The sequence below is a fragment of the Plecotus auritus genome (assembly GCF_963455305.1).
Source record: "Plecotus auritus genome assembly, chromosome: X".
Lineage (NCBI taxonomy): Eukaryota > Metazoa > Chordata > Mammalia > Chiroptera > Vespertilionidae > Plecotus > Plecotus auritus.
In genome coordinates, this window is record NC_137784.1 from 133,481,864 (window position 1) to 133,502,137 (window position 20,274).

Below are 20,274 nucleotides of genomic sequence, written 5' to 3' on the forward strand. Positions count from 1 at the left end.
GTTTTAGTTTTCGCCCATTGAGTATGATGTTAGCTGTGTGTTTATCATATATGGCTTTTATTATGTTGAGGTATGATCCTTCTATTCCCACCTTGTTGAGAGTTTTTATCAAGAAAGGGTGTTGGATTTTGTCAAATACTTTTTCTGCATCAATTGATATGACTATGTAGTTTTCATCTCTCAATTTGTTTATGTGATGTATCACATTTATTGATTTGCGGATATTGTACCATCCTTGCCTTCCTGGGATAAATCCTACTTGGTCGTGGGGTATGATTTTTCTGATGTAGTGCTGTATCTGATTTGCTAGAATTTTGTTGAGGATTTTGGCATCTGTGTTCATGAGGGATATTGGCCTGTAATTCTCCTTCATTGTGTTGTCTTTATCTGGTTTTGATATTAGGGTGATGCTGGCTTCATAGAAGGAGCTTGGAAGTGTTCCTTCCTCTTGAATTTTTTGGAATAGTCTGAGGAGGATAGGTTTTAGTTCTTCCTTGAATGTTTGGTAAAACTCCCCTGTGAAGCCGTCTGGCTCTGGGCTTTTGTTTGCTGGGAGCTTTTTCATGACTGCTTCAATTTCTTCCATACTTACTGGCCTATTGAGATGTTTAGATTCTTCCTGATTGAGTTTTGGAAGGTTATATTTTTCTAGGAATATGTCCATTTCCTCCAGGTTGTCCAGTTTGTTGGAATAGATTTGTTCGTAGTATTTTTTAACAATCCTTTGTATTTCAGTGGGGTCTGTTGCTATTTCACCTCTTTCATTTCTGATTTTGTTTATTTGGGTCCTCTCCCTTTGCTTCTTGGTGAGCCTGGCTAGAGGTTCATCAATCCTGTTTATCCTTTCAAAGAACCAGGTCTTGGTTTTGTTGATCTTTTGTATTTTTTTTTGTCTCAATGTTGTTTATCTGCACTCTGATCTTTATTTCCTTCCTTCTGCTTACACTGGGCTTTTCTTGTTGCTCTTTTTCTAACTGTTTGAGTTGTAGGGTTAGGTAATTTATTACCATTGTTTCTTGTTTATTGCAGTAGACTTGTAGAGCTATGAACTTCCCTCTCAAGACTGCTTTCTCTGTGTCCCATAGATTTTGGATTGTTGTGTTTTCATTGTCATTTGTTGCCTTGATGTTTTTTATTTCTTCCTTGATCTCTCTGGTAACCCAATCATTGTTTAATAGCATGCTGTTTAATCTCCATGTGTTTGATTTTTTTGGATTGTTTTTATTGTAGTTGATTTCCAGTTTTATGCCACTGTGATCTGATAAGATGCTTGATATGATTTCTATCTTCTTGAATTTGAAGAAACTTTGCCTATGACCCAACATATCCTCTATCTTTGAAAATGACCCATGTGCACTTGAGAAGAATGTATATTCTGTGGCTTTGGGGTGAAATGTTCTGAAGATGTCAATTAATTCCATCTGGTCTAGTGAGTCATTTAGGATTGATGTTTCTTTGCTTATTTTTTGTTTAGAGGATTTGTCCAATGGTGATAGTGGGGTATTAAAGTCTCCTACTATGATTGTATTGCTGTCAATCTCCCCCTTGATATCCTCCAGGAGTTTCTTTATGTATTTGGTTGCTCCTGTATTGGGTGCGTATATGTTTACCAGAGTTATTTCTTCTTGTTGGATTGCTCCCTTTAGTATTATGAAGTGGCCTTCCTTATCTCTTGTTATGTCCTTCAGTTTGAGATCTAATTTGTCAGATATAAGTATTGCTACCCCAGCTTTTTTTTTCATTTCCATTTGCTTGAAAAACCTTTTTCCATCCCTTCACGTTCAGTCTGTGTGGGTCTTTTTTTCTAAGGTGGGTTTCTTGTAGACAGCAGAAATATGGGTCGTGTTTTCTTATCCAATCCGTTACCCTATGTCTTTGATTGAGGAATTTAATGCATTTACATTTAAAGTTATTATTGATAGGTACTTATTTGTCGCCATTTTTATTCTTTACCCTGTGTTCCTTCTTCGCTTCCTTTTTTTTTTTTTTTTTTTTTTTTTTTTTTTTTTTTTTTTTTTTTTACAGCAGACCCTTTAGCATTTCTTGCATTGATGGTTTGGTGGCAATAAATTCCCTTAGTCCTTTTTTTGTCTGTGAAGCTCCTGATTTCACCTTTCATTTTGATTGACAGCCTTGCTGGGTACAGTATTCTTGGATTCAGACCCTTCCTTTGCATGACTTTGTTTATTTCATTCCATTCCCTTCTGGCCTAATGAGTTTTTGTTGAGAAATCAGTCGCTAGTCTGATGGGGGTTCCTTTGTAGGTAACTTTCTGTCTCTCTCTGGCCGCTTTTAAGAGTCTTACTTTGTCGTTGGTGTTTGCCAATTTAATTATAATGTGCCTTGGCTTCGGTCTTTTGGGATTCATTTTGCTTGGGACTCTGTGATCTTCTTGGATTTGTGTGGGTTTTTTCTTCCGTGTATCAGGGAAATTTTCTGTCATTATTTCTTTAAACAGGTTTTCTATTCCTTGCTCAGTTTCTTCTCCTTCTGGCAACCCTATTATGTGGATGTTGTTTTGTTTGGTATTGTCCCAAAGTTCCCTTAGGCTCTCCTCCTGCTTTTTAATTTTTTTTCTAGAAGCTGCTCTACTTGGGTATTTTTTCCTACCTTGTCTTCTAGCTCACTGATGCGGTCCTCTGCTTCTTCTAGTCTATTCTAGATGCTTTCTATTGAGTTCCTTACAGCAGCGATGTCATTTTTCATTTCTTCTTGGTTCTTCTTCATTTCCTCTTGGTTCTTACTCATATTGTTGAATTTGTCTTCCATTCTTTTCATCCACCTTATGACCATTTCTCTGAATTCTTTCTCTGGCAGGTTGCTTGCCTCCATTTCGTTTACTTCCTTTTTTGGTGATGCCTGCTTTTTTTTAATATGCGGGCTGTTTCTTTGTCTCCCCATGGTCTCTCTTCTCCAGGTGTCTGGTTATGTAGTTCTCTCTCTCCTTTCCGTGGTGGAGTGTATAGCTCCTTTGAATCCGTGTTTTTGTTCCAATTGGGGACCAGTGCTCTTGGGTTCGCAGGTGTTTGGTGGATGCCGCAGTTGTAGATTTTCAGGCTTCCGATAACATCCACTTTCCCCTTCAAGGTGGCGTGGTCTCTGTGTCCGAGCTGGTGGCTCTGGGAGGGAACCCAGCAGCAGTGAGGGCTGCCCGGTCATGGGAGCCCCGTCCAGCAGTCCCCCACCTTCTCCTGGAATATAGCTGTCTCTTAACTCTCTAACAGACACTCCCTGTGCGACCCACAGCTGTTTTTTTCTATCTGATCCAGGACAAGGCTCGGGACACGTCTGTCTATTCCACTGCCATTTTTTTTCTCCCAGCAAAGCTGGTCTTTTACCCAGAGTAGGAAGTGGCATCTATGGGGGTTCAGGAGCCCAGATAGTTCCTCCCTTTAGTTCCCTCCTTCCATCCCTCTTCCTCAAGCTCATTTATGAAACTTACACTTTTCTCATTTTGGCAAAACTTTATATTTTAAAATGCGTTTTTATTGATTTTAGAGAGAGGAACGGATTTCATAGTGAGGAACATCATTGATGTTTAAGTTAGAAACATTAATGATGAAAGAGAATAATTGTTTAGCTGCCTCCTGCATGCCCCTACTGTGTATCAAGCCCACAACCTGGGCATGTGTCCTGACTGGGAATCCAACTGTGACCTCCTGGTTCATAGGTTCACACTCAGCCACTGAGCCACACCAGCCTGGATGCCAAAACTTTATTATTCAAACAGTTATAAAACATGATTGTTGAACCAAACTTCTTTAGTTATACTGGAAGAATAATATTAAAAAGTTGAAGGTTAATGTTTGATTAAACCAACTTTTGACTCGCAGAGGGAACTTGTTATAAACTAACCAAAAGGTTTGGAATTGGTTTATTCCACAACTATTTGTATTCCTGTTAATGGCCTGGCACTGTCACATGCCTCAGGATAGTGGCTGGTTCCCCTCTCAGAGCTTGTCATGGTCTTATTTGGGAGGTGGGGAGTGAAAACAATAAATTCAGTATTTAGCCACAACAGTGACTTCAGTGAGAACACTTTTAGTGGTGTGGTGGAGTTGAAAGCCAAACTATAGCAATTTGAGAAATGAGTAGGAAGTAAGAAAGTAAAAGTAATGAATGAAGGCAATTACTTCAGGAAGTTGTATGATTTTTTTTTCCATTCCCCCTGATGGCAGATGGCAAAGACAATGCCTCAAGTAGGGAAATGTGAGGACCAGTTGAGCCGGGATGGCGGGGGGGAGTGAAAGTGACACAGGAAGACCTGGGTCGAGTATGAGTGAGGAGGCTATCGGGTCACAGGAGAATATAGTAGTAGAGTAGAAAAGGTCAGAGGAAGTTCAGGATGTGAGTGGCTTTAAGTGGTTGGGTGATGAAGTTATTGTACTTCAGTTCAAAAGAAATGATTAGGCCAGAATGCTGGATGTGTTGTTTCCATGAACACTTTAAAAAATCTTGTTGAAAGTATCACACTAGTCCCTCTTTTCCCCCCATTGACCCCTTCTAGCCCACCCCACCCCAGGCCTTCATCACCACATTGTCTATGTCCATTGGGTTATGCATATATGCATACAAGTTCTTTGGTTGATCACTTCCCACCCTTCCATACCTTCCATCTGAGAGCCCTCAGCCCATGAACACTTTTTAAAAATGTTTTTATTGATTTCAAAGAGAGGAAGGGAAAGCGAGCGAGAGAGAGAGAAACATCAATGATGAGAGAATCATTGACCAGCTGCCTCTTGCACATCCCCTACTGAGGATCGAGCTCACCACCAGGACATGTTCCCTGACAGGGAATCGAACTATGAACTCCTGGTTCATAGGTCCATGCTCAACCACCCAGCCACACCAGCCAGGCCCCATTAACACTTTTTTTCAAAATATATTTTTTTATTGATTTCAGAGAGGAAGGGAGAGAGAGATAGAAACATCAATGATGAGAGAATCATTGATCGGCTGCCTCCTGCACACCCCCTACTAGGGATCGAGCCCCATCCAGGGCATGTGCCTTTGACCAGAATTGAACCTGGGGCCCTTCAGTCCTCAGGCCGATGCTCTATCCACTGAGCCAAACCAGCTAGGGCTCCATGAACACTTTTGAAGGTGGTGGTTATACTTGGAAGAAAGTTCTCTTACCAACATTCTCTCTTAAGTGGAGATTATAGAGCATACACATGGGAGCTTCAGATGAGTAGGAACTTGACTGGATGTAGGAGGCTTTGGGAACTTAAGAAAATAAGGACCTCATCTCTTAGTCATCGTCTGATGTAGTGAAGTGTGACAATAAGAATACATAGCATCTCCTTGAAAGAAGGTGTCAGAGGGGGATGGGTGGATGGACAGATTGATGGATGGATAGGATGAATGTAAGGAGAAATTTGGAGTTGAGATTCAGAGTGAGCAGCCTCCACTGGACAGCAGGTGTTGAAGAAAGTGGAAGGAGTGAAATTGGAAATCTTGAATTGCTCTAACCAGTTTATTGAATACTACTCTTTCCCCATAACTGCCCCCATGAACTCTGTCCTTCCCTGTCCCTGTGTGAACTTTTGGGGAGGATTTCTTAGCTCTATTCCTAAAGACAGAATCCATTGGTGTGGGAGGCAGCCAATCGATGTGTCTCTCAACATCGATGTTGCACTCTGTCTCTCCCCCTCCCTTCCACTCTCACTTGACTTCACCTCCTCAGCCCCTGTATGACCCGTTATGTGGTCACACAAAGTCCTGTCTTGAAAACATCTGTTGAATTTGATCACTGTGCACTAGCACCCCTGCCACCACCTTGATCCAAACACCTACCATCTCACCTCCTGATCTGTGTCCTGCTTCCTACTGGGGTCCCTGTAGTCTTATTCTCCCCACAGCAGCCAGGGCTCTTTTTCACATGCAGGTCTGTTCATGGCTTCCCTTACCCTGTGGGTAAAGTACAAACTACTCAACAGATGAGGGGATTGACATTGTCAAGATGGCAGAGATAAGAGACTATATATATATATATATATGTGTGTGTGTGTGTGTGTGTGTGTGTGTGTGTGTGTGTGTGTGTAATATGCAAATTGACTGGATTGCAGAATGACTGGTCAGCTATGACACGCACTGACCAGGGGACAGACACTCAATGCAGGAGCTGCCCCCAGCCAACAGGCCCCGATCGCCCAATGGGGAACCGGGAACCGGGGGTTGTTGGCAGCGGTACCAGGGCCCCATCGCCCCCCACACAGAAGGCGACTGGCAGTGGGCAGGGCCAGCTGCCTGGGAAAATTGGCCCTGATCACAGGCCAGGCCTAGGGACCCTACCCATACATGAATTTCATGCGCCAGGCCTCTAGTTTCTAATAATAATAAGATCCTTAGCAATATAGCTTATTGCGCTGTCTCCTGTTTCCCAGATGGTGTCGTTTGTGAAGAAGAACGTTCTAGTGACTGGTGGATTTTTCGGAGGTTTTCTGCTTGGCATGGCATCCTAAGGAGGACTTCCTCGTTTCCGTTATTCCCGGTTTCTGTACCTAGATCAGCCTCTACACTCCATCATAGGACATCAAGTCTCCTCCTTCTCTTCTCCTGTGCCTTCCTCCCTGCTATAGCATATCTGAATGGCTTCTATAGGCATCTGTTGATATGAACTGATAATGACCCTACTGTGAGCCTCATGACAACAACGGAAGAGACAATAGACTACCTGTCCTCCCAGAACACTCCCCACTTGACTGAGCTATAGGTTAGGAATGTTCCTTTCCCCCCGACATAAGATACTTACTAGCACACAGTGCAATATAGCTCACTGTGGAGGATAAGTGGATTCTCAAAGGTGCCCCAAACTTGAATTAGAACAGGAATAACAAGCACATAGATACCTTATTATGTGCGGCATGGAAAGGAACTGAATACATTTGCCTTTAAGCACGAAAGATTTTTGGTGTCTATTTTCTTTTTTAGTTGGCTTTGGATTACAGAAAGAGGTATTTATAACTTGCAATTATTCTGACAAAATGGTGGCATAAACGCTATAATTGAAAAGTTATGGATGTAGGATGAACTTGTGCTAAACATATATGATGAACTGAAGATACGGTGTTTGGTGGGGAAAACTTTAGGGAAATCAACCAATAGATACATCATTGGATAATCAGACTTAATGAATCATTTTGGGATGTTAAGATGTTATCTGGGGATGGGAGGTTTCCACCATACAGGATAATGTGTCTCATGGCTATTCCCAAAGCATTTATTTATGGTCAAATAAATGACTTTAGCTGGGAGGAGGAAGCTCTTGGATTTTTTTTTCATACAGTTTTAAGCTTTGAAATGTGAAGTATTCTTTACTTCTTGACAAAGCATTAGGGGTAGTTGGCTCCTTTGTGCCAATTCTGTTTCTTTATCCAGTTAGTATAAAATACGTAACATTTGAACCAGTTTTAAAGAGGTAGCATCCCTGTCCTGGCTGGTTTGACTCTGGTTAGAGTGTCAGCCCATGGACTGAAGGGTCCCAGGTTCAATTCCGGTCAAGGGCATGTACCTGGGTTGCATGCTCGATCCCCAGCCCTGATAGGGGCAAGTGCTGGAGGCAACCAATGGATGGGTCTCTCTCACATCGATGTTGCTCTCTCTCTGTCTCTCCCCCTCCCACTCTCTCTAAAAATCAATGGAAAAATATCCTTGGGTGAGGGTTCACAATAAAATAAAAAGGTAGCATCCCAGGTATTCAGAATTGAGAATGGTGGCAATAACACATGTGAAATAAATTATTTCCATCATGACTCTGACTCTTAGACTTTTTCTTTAAAACAAAAGCTTAGCTTTAGCCGGTTTGGCTTAGTGGATAGGATGCAGGGGTCCTCAAACTACGGCCCGCGGGCCACATGCGGCCCGCCGAGGACATTTATCCGGCCCGCCGGGTACCGCTGCCTGTCCTGCTTAGCAGCCGACGTCCCGGGCCTGCAGTACACATAGGAATTTGTTCATAGTTTTTTTTTAAACTATAGTCCGGCCCTCCAACGGTCTGAGGGACAGTGAACTGGCCCCCTGTTTAAAAAGTTTGAGGACCCCTGAAGCGTCAGCCTACGGACTGAAGGGTCCCGGGTTCAGTTCCGGCCAGGGGCACATGCCTGCGTTGTGGGTTTGATCCCCCCCAGTGGGGGACATGCAGGAGGCAGCTTATCAGTGATTTTCATCATTGGTGTTTCTATCTCTCTCCCTATCTTAAATCAATTTAAAAATATTAAAAAAGTTTATAGACACACATAGGCTTAGAGTCTTGGTGGATTTTGCTGTAATGGCCTGATACTACATCTGCAGCCCTATCTAGAATACCTGCTTCTAGAGGGCAAGGCTTGTGTGTTCACCATTATACCATGGAGACTAGCACTTAATAGGTACTCACCATTTGCCGAATATATGAATAATGACCTCATACAAACGTATCTGGAAAAAGGGCTGATGCAAAGATTGAGAGTTTATTTTTTTATTTTTTAAAGAATTAAGACTTTATGAGTTCTGAGAATACAAAAATCTTGGAATTTGTTTTTTAAATATATTTTTATTGATTTCAGAGCATAAGGGAGAGGGAGAGATGGGAACATTAATGATGAGAGAGAATCATTGATTGGCTGCCTCCTGCACACCTCTTAACAGGGATCGAGCCCACAACCTGGGCTTATGCCCTTGACCAGAACCAACCTGGGACCTTCTAGTCCACAGGCTGATGCTCTATCCACTAAGCCAAACCAACTAGGGCTGGAATTTGTTTTTAAACTTGCAGTTAATCCCTTGCAAAATGTATGCTTTTAAGGCCTTTCTTTTAAAATGTTTGCCTTTTAACTTACCTTGGGATGGTATATTGAATGTGGAAATTGTAGCTACCAGTGGATTTGTGGAACTTTTTAGAATTCATCCATTTGCTCCACTCATCTGCTGATGGGCACTTAGGCTGTTTCCAAATCTTGGCTATTGTAAATTGTGCTGCTATGAACATAGGGGTGCATATATCCTTTCTGATTGGTGCATTTTTCTCCTTATATTACGGTAGTACTTTATGGCAGCTTAAGTTATTTTGCTTGCAATGTTTATAAATCATCCTCAGTAGTAATACTATGAGCCTCTTTGTTGCATATTTTTATATAAGAACTTAAAAATATTTTCACTTTTTATTATGGAAGCTTTCAAATATATACAAAAGTAGAGAAAATGATACACTTGATCCCTTATGTATCTATCACCCACCTACAATGATAATCAAATTATAGCTCGTTTTATGATTTATTTTAAAATAAATACCAAATGTGTCATTTTATATTTTAGTATGTATCTCTAAAAGGAAAGAGCTCTTTAAAAATCATAAATCCAATACCCTATTATTTAAAAAACTAACAATCCCTTAATTGCATCAAATATGTAGTCAGTGTTCAAAGTTCCCTCTCAAGTTTTACATTGGGTTTGTTTGAATCAATCCATATAAGACATCCATTTGGATGTCTCGAGTCTCAGTTTTATATGTTCTTTTTATTTTGACTTCCAGTATATTTATTGAAGAACGGTTATTTGTTCCCTAGTTCCCCACATTCTGATGCCTGGGTACCCGGGTTATGCCAAATATGGCAAGGCTGAAGCCTTTCATGACTACCCATGTGACTCACCCAGACCAATGGAATGGTGACTATGAAACCTAACTGAAGTGCCCTGTGCACCTTTGGGTTGCATTTGGGGAGAGTGGCTACTGAATGCCTCTCCAGTAAGCTGTGGGTTGCCTTTTGTCCATCTTTTTTTTAAATCTGATTTATCAGTGATGACAACAAAGGTTACGAGGTTGGTTTAAGAGCTTCTTTGAGTGGGTTATAATACTGTCTAATAAAATAGTAATATGCAAATTGACCATCACTCCGTCACAAAGATGGCTGCACCCACAGCTGAGGCCAAGTTCCCATAAGGAGCCTTAACAAGCAATCAGCAGGGACCTTAGGCTACGCCCTCCCCTGCCCCCATGGGGCTTGACAGGGGACCTCAGGCCGTGTCCCCTGCCCTGGCGTCAGACTGGGAGACCTCAGGCCACACCCCCCGCCCCAGTGCCAGGCCAGGGGACCTGAGGCCACACCCCCCACCTGGTGGGGCTTGACAGGGGACCTCAAGGTGCACTTTCTGTCCTGGTGCTGGGCTAGGGAACCTCAGGCCTCACCCCCCGCCTGGTGGGGCTTGATGGGGGACCTCAGGCTGCACCCCCTACTCTAGCACCAGGCCAGGGGACCTGAGGCTGTGCCCCCCTGCCTGACTGGGCTTGACAGGGGATCTCAGGCCATGCCCCTGACCCAGCGGGGCTTCACAGGGGACCTCAAGGTGCATCCCCAGTGCTGGGTTGGGGGAACTCAGGCTGCACCCCCACCCAGCGGGGCTTGACGGGGGACCTGAGGCTGCTCCCCCGCCCTGGTCTGGGCTGGGGGAACTCAGGCCACGCCCCCCGTCCTGGCGCCGGGCCAGGGGACCTGAGGCTATGCCCCCTGCCTGGTGGGGCTTGGCAAGGGTGGGACTGGCCCGGTCTGGATCTAGCCCAATGCGGGGAGGGGGCGGCTGAGTCTGGTTCTCACGCGATTTTGAGGCACATGTGGGTGGGTGGGGACTTGACTCTGGGTCCCATGGTGCGCCCCAGACTCTGACAGGAGGAAGGTTTTCATATACATTTTACTAATTTTCTTTCATCTCTGACACGTCTAGTATAGAGAAAGGGCAAATAGCAATATTAAATTATTTCCTCTAATTAATCCCCTTTTAATGTGCACAAATATCATGCACTGGGCCACTAGTCTTAATAATAAAGACCCAGGTTGAAACAACCGCTCCCGACCAAATGCTGACCATCCTGAAGTCAGCGCAGGGTTGCTCAGCTGCAGCCTGGTGACCCAGCAGTGACTGCCCAGGTGGCTGAGACCCAGAAAGTGAGTCGGTCTGATCTGCAGCCTCAGTGGAAGGTGTTGATCACTGTACTTACCTCTCTATTTCTCTCCCTCTTTATTTCTGATCTTCCTAAGCAGCCTGGCTTTTCTTTCTCTCCTGGGGGGCGAGAGGGCTGTTAAGCCCCACCTCTTTGATCAGGCCCAGAGATAGGCCTGGAGAGGCTGACTGGCATAGGAACTAACCATTCAGAACCAAAGGTGGGCGCTGTGGAGAACCAGTGGCTGCTTAGGAGGTAGAGCTTTTGACGCTGACTGGCATAGAAACCGGCCAATCAGAACCACAGGTGGGTGCTGTGGGGAGCCAATGTCTGCCTAGGAGGTGGAGCTTCTGATGCTGACTGGCATAGGAACTGACTAATCAGAACCAAAGGTGGGTGCTCTGTGGAGCCAATGGCTGCCTAGGAGGCGGAACTTTTGGCACTGACTGGCGTAGAAACCGACCAATGAGAACCAAATCTGGATGCTGTGGGGAGCCAATGGCTGCCTAGGAGGCGGAGCTTTTGTCACTGACTGGCATTTGAACCGACCAATCAGAACCAAAGATGGGTGCTGTGGGGAGCCAATGGCTGCCGAGGAGGAGCAGCTTTTGACGCTGACTGGCATAGAAACTGACCAATCGGAACCAAAGGTGGGTGCTCTGGGGAGCCAATGGCTGCCTAGGAGGCAGAGCTTCTGATGCTGACTGGCATAGGAACTGACCAATGAGAACCAAATCTCGGTGCTGTGGGGAGCCAATGGCTGCCTAGGAGGCAGAGCTTCTGAGGTTGACTGCATTAGGAACCGACGAATGAGAAGCAAAGGTGGGTGCTGTGGAGAGCAAATGGCTGCCTAGGAGGAGGAGCTTTTGACGCTGACTGGCATAGGAACTGACCAATCAGAACCAAAGGTGGGTGCTGTGGGGAGCCAATGGCTGCCTAGGAGGCGGAGCTCTTGGCACTGACTGGCATAGAAACCGACCAATGAGAACCAAATCTGGATGCTGTGGGGAGCCAATGGCTGCTTAGGAGGCAGAGCTTTTGACGCTGACTGGCAAGGAAACCGACCAATGAGAATGAAATATGGGTGTGGTGGGTAGCCAATGGCTGCCTAGGAGGCAGTTCTGATGCTTACTGGCATAGGAACCAACCAATTAGAACCAAAGTTGGGTGTTGTGGGGAACCAATGGCTGCCTAGGAGGCGGAGCTTTTGACACTGGCATAGGAACCGACCTGTCAGAACCAAAGGTGGGTGCTGTGGGGAGCCAATGGCTGCCTAGGAGGCGAAGCTTTTGACGCTGACTGGCATAGGAACTGACAAGTCAGAACCAAAATGTGTGCTTGGTGAGCCAATGGCTGCCTAGAAGGTGAAGCTTCTGACGCTGACTGGCATAGAAACCGATCAATCAGAACCAAAGGAGGGTGCTGTGGGGAGCCAATGGCTGCCTAGGAGGTGTAGCTTCTGATGCTGACTGGCATAGGAACTGACCAATGAGAACCAATCTCGGTGCTGTGGGGAGCCAATGGCTGCTTAGAAGGAGCAGCTTTTGAGGCTGACTGGCATAGGAACCGACCAATCAGAACCAAAGGAGGGTGCTGTGAGGAACCAATTGCTGTCTAGGAGGTGGAGCTTTTGACACTGACTGGCATAGAAACCGACCAATGAGAACGAAATATTGGTGTGGTGGGTAGCCAATGGCTGCCTAGGAGGCAGAGCTTCTGACACTGACTGGCATAGGAACCTTCAATCAGAACCAAATCTGGATTCTGTGGGGAACAAATGGCTGCCTAGAAGGCGGAGCTTTTGAAACTGACTGTAATAGGAACCGACCAATCAGAACCAAAAGGTGGGTGCTGTGGAGAAGCAATGGCTGTCTAGAAGGTGGAGCTTCTGACGCTGACTGGCATAGGAACTGACCAATCAGAATCAAAGGTGGGTGCTTTGGGGAGCCAATGGGCTGCCTAGGAGGTGGAGCTTTTGACGCTGACTGGCATAGAAACCAACCAATGACAATGAAATATGGGTGTGGTAGGTAGCCAATGGCTGCCTAGGAGGTGAAGCTTCTGATGCTGACTGGCATAGGAACCAACCAATCAGAACCAAAGGTGGGTGCTTGGGGAGCCAATGGCTGCCTAGGTGGCAGAGCTTCTGACACTGACTGGCATAGGAACTGACCAATCAGAACCAAAGGTGGGTGCTCAGTGGAGCCAATGGCTGCCTAGGAGGCGGAACTTTTGGCGCTGACTGGCATAGAAACTGACCAATGAGAACCAAATCTGGATGCTGTGGGGAGCCAATGGCTGCCTAGGAGGAGCAGCTTTTGACGCTGACTGGCATAGGAACCGACCAATCAAAACTAAAGGAGGGTGCTGTGAGGAACCAATTGCTGTCTAGGAGGTGGAGCTTTTGATGCTGACTGGCATAGAAACCTACCAATCAGAACCAAATCTGGATGTTGTGGGAGCCTATGGCTGCCTAGGAGGCGGAGCTTTTGAATCTGACTGTAATAGTAACCGACCAATCAGAACCAAAAGGTGGGTGCTGTGGGGACGCAATGGCTGTCTAGGAGGTGGAGCTTCTGACGCTGACTGGCATAGGAACTGACCAATCAGAATCAAAGGTGGGTGCTGTGGGAGCCAATGGCTGCCTAGGAGGCGGAGCTTTTGACGCTGACTGGCATAGAAACCGACCAATGACAATGAAATATGGGTGTGGTGGGTAGCCAATGGCTGCCTAGGAGGTGAAGCTTCTGATGCTGACTGGCATAGGAACCAACCAATCAGAACCAAAGGTGGGTGCTCTGGGGAGCCAATGGCTGCCTAGGTGGCAGAGCTTCTGACACTGACTGGCATAGGAACTGACTAATCAGAACCACAGGTGGGTGCTCTGTGGAGCCAATGGCTGCCTAGGAGGTGGAACTTTTGGCCCTGACTGGCATAGAAACCGACCAATGAGAACCAAATCTGGATGCTGTGGGGAGCCAATGGCTGCCTAGGAGGCGGAGCTTTTGTCACTGACTGGCATATGAACCGACCAATCAGAACCAAAGATGGGTGCTGTGCGGAGCCAATGGCTGCCTAGGAGGAGCAGCTTTTGACGCTGACTGGCATAGGAACCGACCAATCAAAACTAAAGGAGGGTGCTGTGAGGAACCAATTGCTGTCTAGGAGGTGGAGCTTTTGATGCTGACTGGCATAGAAACCTACCAATCAGAACCAAATCTGGATGTTGTGGGAGCCTATGGCTGCCTAGGAGGCGGAGCTTTTGAGTCTGACTGTAATAGGAACTGACCAATCAGAACCAAAAGGTGGGTGCTGTGGAGAAGCAATGGCTGTCTAGGAGGTGGAGCTTCTGACGCTGACTGGCATAGGAACTGACCAATCAGAATCAAAGGTGGGTGCTGTGGGGAGCCAATGGCTGCCTAGGAGGCGGAGCTTTTGACGCTGACTGGCATAGAAACCGACCAATGACAATGAAATATGGGTGTGGTGGGTAGCCAATGGCTGCCTAGGAGGTGAAGCTTCTGATGCTGACTGGCATAGGAACCGACCAATCAGAACCAAAGGTGGGTGCTCTGGGGAGCCAATGGCTGCCTAGGTGGTGGAGCTTCTGACACTGACTGGCATAGAAACTGACCAATCGGAACCAAAGGTGGGTGCTCTGGGGAGCCAATGGCTGCCTAGGAAGCAGAGCTTCTGACTCTGACTGGCATAGGAACCCACCAATTAGAACCAAAGTTGGGTGTTGTGGGGAACTAATGGCTGCCTAGGAGGCAGAGCTTCTGATGCTGACTGGCATAGGAACCGACTAATGAGAACCAAAGGTGGAGAGCCAGTGGCTGCCTAGGAGGAGCAGCTTTTGACGCTGACTTGTATAGGAACTGACCAATCAGAACCAAAGGTGGGTGCGGTAGGGAACCAATGGCTGTGTAGGATGCGGAGCTTTTGACGCTGACTGGCATGGAAACCGACCAATGAGAACCGGTTAGGATGAGGACTTGGGGCTGGATACAATAGAGCCATAATGCTTGGGTCCCTTCTCTCCCAAGTTCTTCCTGGCGTCAGAGGAGAGAGGAGAGGGATCCAGGGGCATTTTCCCTTTACAAGGCTATGTTCTGGCTCAACAAATACTCGGGATGTTTTCTTTCTCCCTATGGAAAGACCCCTCAGTGCTGTTTGAGCTCACAGATTCTTGCCTGAGCATCTCTGTTGTCATGCCACTGTCACTGTGAGAACATACTAATAAGATTTTGCTCCTGTTTCCCTGTTTGGTTCAATCTCTCACCACTCAGCCTAGGACCCTTAAGCAACAGGACAGAGGGGCGTGGTTTGACTTCCTTGCCCTGTCTAATACTTGGGTGAAAGCCCTCCCTACTGGACCTGGGCAGTTACCCATCTCATGGATGCTGGCAGAAGACAGGGGGTGATTAAAGTTGGAAGACATTATTTTTGTTTGTTTCAAATGTTTTATTTGAATAATTAAATCCTACTGGGGAAGGAGCCAATAACCGAGGCGTGTGCCCTGACTGGGAATCGGACTGTGACCTCCTGGTTCATGGGTTGATGTTCAACCACTGAGCCACACGCGGGCCGGGCCAGCCTGAGTTTTTCACATGCCTCAAGTGTTTCTAATGAGCAGCCAAGGTTGAAAACTACGGAAATACAGAGTGGGAAGCTGGTGCTAATACAATTATAGTTATGCTATTAAAAGTGAATACTTGTGCCCTAACTGGTTTGGCTCAGTAGATAGAGCATTGGCCTGCAGACTGAAGGGTCCCAGGTTCGATTCCGGTCAAGGGCATGTACCTTGGTTGCGGGCACATCCCCAGTAGGGAGTGTGCAGGAGGCAGCTGATCGATGTTTCTCTCTCATCGATGTTTCTAACTCTCTATCCTTCTCCCTTCCTCTCTGTAAAAAATCAATAAAATATATTTTAAAATAATGAATACTTGTGCCCTAGCTGGCTTAGCTCAGTGGCTAGAGCATTGGCCTGCAGGCTGAAGGGACCCAGGTTCGATTCCGATCAAGGGCATATGCTTTGGGTTGCGGGAGCCCCCCGTAGGGGGTGTGCAGGAGGCAGCTGACCAATAATTCTCTCTCATCATTGAAGTTTCTATCTCTCCCTCTCCATCTCTCTGAAATCAATAAAAAATAAATAAAAGTGAATACTTGTCCGATGTTGCTCAGTTGGTTGCACATGGGAACCATCCCTAGTAGGGGGCGTGCAGGAGGCAGCCAATCAATCCTGATGTTTCTCTCCCTCTCCCTTTCTCTCTCTCTAAAAAAATAAATAAATAAGTGATTACTTAACAGACCCTTTAAAGCTTTTTAAGTTAAATGCCATACAACTTCAGGTGCTGAACCTAGCATAATGGCAGACAGTGCCCTTCCCTGCATCCACTCCACACTATCCCCATAACATTTAATACACTGTAATACTACACTTACGTTCAGCACCTGAAGTTGTATGGCATTTGTCCCCAGGAGATGCTACAGCTATTAGGTGAAAGGTTGTGGGATATTCGTAGGGCATCAACATACACTAAGTGGCCAGATTATTATGATCTCTGAACGCATAATAATCTGGCCACTCAGTGTATATCCTATATAATAAAAGGCTAATATGCAAATTGTCCCCACGGCCAGGAGTTCGACCAGCAGGCTGGCCGGCCAACTGCCCATGTCCCCTCCCCCTGGCCAGGCTGGCCGGACCCCACCCATGCACGAATTCATGCACCAGGCCTCTAATACACACACACACACACACACACACACACACACTCTGAATGGCCAGATTATTATGCGTTCAGAGATCATAATAATCTGGCCACTCAGTGTATAGCCCCACATATCCATTATAGAGGGAAAAGGAACTTTGCAGCCTAGAGGTCTGTCAGTCACTACTTAACCAAGTGATTAAACTTATCATCACTAAGAGCCCATTTACAAGCTTTTTAGCCACTAAAATGCAGGATGAGATCATAGTTCTTACCTTCCCAGTTCTCCCTGAAGACAGATTCAGTGCGAATCATGGTCCCTAACACATAAAACACAGTAACTTTAAGCTTCTCTGTTGGCTATTTGATTTTTCTGTCATAGTAGCTAAGAAGAGTAAGATTTCAATCAGTGTCTGCCAATAGATGTTGTCTTAAACTGAGACAGGACTGAATTTAAAAGATAGGAAGGAACGATTGATTTGAAGCTTTCAAATCCCTAAATAAAGTAATGTACCTTAGAAAAAATATTTTTTATTGCTTTTAGAAAAAAAAATTTGAAGTTTGAAATGAGTAACTCAATAAAAATAATTTTCTAGTAAAGCATAGAAAAGCAATCTATTTGATCATGTGATTCCTAATGTAAATCCCAGCACCACTATCCATTGACCATTTTAAATGTAATTTAGACTTGTATATGATATAAACATAGTTTTAAAATGTTTTATTAAATTGTTTCACTAATGCTCGGCTTGCGTGGCTCAATGGTTGAGCATCGACCTATGAACCAGGAAGTCACAGTTGGATTCCCAGTCTGGGTGCATGCCCAGATTGTGCGCTCTATCCCCAGTAGGGGGCGTGCAGGAGGCAGCCAACCAATGATTCTCATCATTGATGTTTCTGTCTCTCCCTCTCCCTTCCTCTCTGAAATCAATAAATTGTTTCACTACTAACACAAGGGTTCATTTGGATGATTTCATGAACTTGTAGCACTGTTAACCTGGTACGTGGACCAAACATCTCTAAGGCACCATTTCTCCAAGTCTCTCTGGAGAACATTCACCCTAGAGATGTCCGCAGAGTGGGTTCGCTGGCTACAACTTTGAAAACTACTGCATACAATAGTCCTTGCAAAGAGGCATAATTCATATTAGCATATGAAAAGCTCTGAAATCTTAAAGGAAAGAAACCTCTTTACTTGTGTGCAACATAAGAGCTCTAATTTCAGGAGCACCAGGCTGCTCTTTGATAGTCTGAAAAAACCATGTAGGGGACCAGAGGAGAAGGACATAGCCTTTATTTATTTTTAAATATATTTTTATTGATTTCAGAGAGGAAGGGAGAGGGAGAGATTAAAAACATCTATGATGAGAGAGAATCATTGATGGGCCGCGTCCTGCACACCCCCTTCTGGGGATCGAGCCTGCAACCTGGGCATGTGCCCTGACCAGGAATCAAACCTTGATCTTCTGGTTCATAGGTCAACACTCAACCACTGAGCCACGCCGGCAGGCCAGGACAAAGCCTTTATTACTTACACATGGGGAAGATCCAATGGCTGCCTGTTGGGTAAGTTTCCCAACCCTGCCAGGGTCTGGCGGGGGCTTATCTAGAAGAGGGGAGGGGGCGGTACCATGTTTGGAATAGCTTGAGTGCAGGCCAAGGACAAACAGGGTCTGCTGAGACTTGTTGGCTGTCAAGGACGTGGGAAGACACCTGGGTCTGTGCTGCTCTGTTTCTTGTGGCCACTGGCCAGGCGAACAACATTCAACTGACTGGGGGCAGGGCGGGGGAATTGGGCTATATCCTTGCGTGACCACATACTGGGTCTAACCTAGCATGCCCCAGACATATCTGAACACAGAAGACTTCCTCTCCCTATTATAGAAATTCCTAGAAACACTTTGGGGAATGGTCCTTTAAAGAACAGTTCGTCTCAAATAATAATGGTATTTGCACATCAGGGACTATCTCAGTCTATTCACAGCAATGCAGGCTTTGTCTAGCATGCTGGAAGAGGCGAGGAAGGATCCTTGTATGGACTGATTGTTTGTGCGCCCCAAAGTTCACATTTGAAATTCTAACCCCCAATGTAATGGTAATTGCCTGTGGGGCCTTTGGAAGGTGATTAGTTCATGGGGTAGAGCCCTCATGAAGGGTTAATACCCTTATGAAAGAGGCCCCACAGAGCCCCCTCTCCCCTTCCACCACATGAAGACACAGTGAGAAGGCAGCCATCTACAAATCAGGCAGCAGGCTCTCACCAGATACTCAATCTGTGGTTCCTTGGCCTTGGCCTTCCAGCTGCTAGAACTGTGAGAAAGAAATGTCTGTGGTATTTTGTCATAGCAGCTTAGACTAAGATAGGAGCCTATCAGAATTTGTTCCTGCTCTTGCTTAGAAAGTCATCTTTTTCTTTTTTGGTTGGGGGGAAGGGAGGAAAGCAAATGGCCTGTTTGATACTGGCCACCCCCATCCAGTATAAGAAGTCACTAATAGTCCTAGCCAGTTTGGCTCAGTGGATAGAGTGTCGGCCTGTGGACTGAAGGGTCTCAGATTTGATTCTGATCAAGGGCATGTACATTGCTTGCAAGCTTGGTCCCGGCCCTAGTTGCAGTGTGAGTGGGAAGCAACCAATTGATGTGTCTCTCTCACATTCATGTTTCTATCTCTCCCACTGTAAACATCAATGGGAAAAAATCCTCAGGTGAGTATTAACCACACACCACACACACACACACACACACACACACACACACACACACACACAAAGAAGTCACTGACAACTGTCAACAGGTTTCCTTTAGCAGCCTTGTATTAATACCAGGACCTGCTGTAATCAGTTTTGATTATCCTCCTATAGAATAAAAGGCTAATATGCAAATAGAACGGCGGAACAACCGAACAACCGGTCGCTATGACGTGCGCTGACCAACAAGGGGCATATGTGGAACATGGTGGGCATCGGCTGCGGCAGGATGGTGGAGCAGGTGAGTGGGGGCGCCAGACCAAGGCAGGGCACCAGTCACTGCCATTGGGGTGAGCCTCTGGTGGTTACTGAAAATTCTTTGCTCCCGCAAGCTGTGGTCCCTCCTGGAGCTCACACCTGCTACTGGTGCCCAGGGCTGGCACCATCTGTGCATGGGAGCAGCGGCTGGAGCGGGGCTGCCAGCAGACAGGGGACCGGGGGGCCAAGGCGGGAGGAGCCAGGCAGGGGCACGGATGGGCCGAGACCCGCCCCTGTGCTGGGCCCCTAGTAAGAATATAAAGAGTAGATAAACCACCTAAGATTCTAATTCAGTTGCTGCCTGTCTGACTTCCAGTAAAGTTCTCTCATGATAAATTAGGGGTCATTAAAAACAAGAATCATTTCTATGCCTTTTCTACCACTCACTCACTATGACATGCCTTCTGGCCAGGCACTGTGATGGGGATGCAAAAGCAGAAAGAAATTCTCTTTCTTGCATTTGGGAAGATACTTTGCTTTAAATTATTGGAAATACTAGAGGCCTGGTGCATGGATTCATGCACCGGTGGGGTCCCTTGGCCTGGCCTGCGCCCTCTCACAATCCAGGACCCCTTGAGGGATGTTGGACTGCCGTTTCTGCCAGGCTGAGGGACCCCACTGGTGCAAGAATCTGTGCACCA

At 46.0% G+C, this 20,274-nt stretch overlaps 1 protein-coding gene across 4 annotated transcripts in view; it reads left to right on the forward strand.

Annotated features, from left to right (window-relative positions):
- FUNDC2 (FUN14 domain containing 2) overlaps positions 1-20,274 on the forward strand; it is a gene marked incomplete at its 5' end in the record, with an annotated part of 45,479 nt that overhangs the window by 19,461 nt on the left and 5,744 nt on the right. The window contains 2 exons of one of the 4 annotated variants that reach the window (XR_013959816.1): positions 18,107-18,195; positions 19,490-19,616. The exons of 1 other annotated variant lie outside the window; for it this stretch is intronic. Coding sequence is in view for 2 of the 3 variants with exons in the window: in XM_080653942.1 (XP_080510068.1) it covers positions 18,107-18,195; positions 19,490-19,502 (102 nt within the window). Of the gene's footprint in view, positions 1-6,386; positions 9,286-18,106; positions 18,196-19,489; positions 19,627-20,274 lie in introns of those variants that run through there. 2 more of the 4 variants (XM_080653942.1, XM_080653944.1) reach the window with 2 other exon arrangements.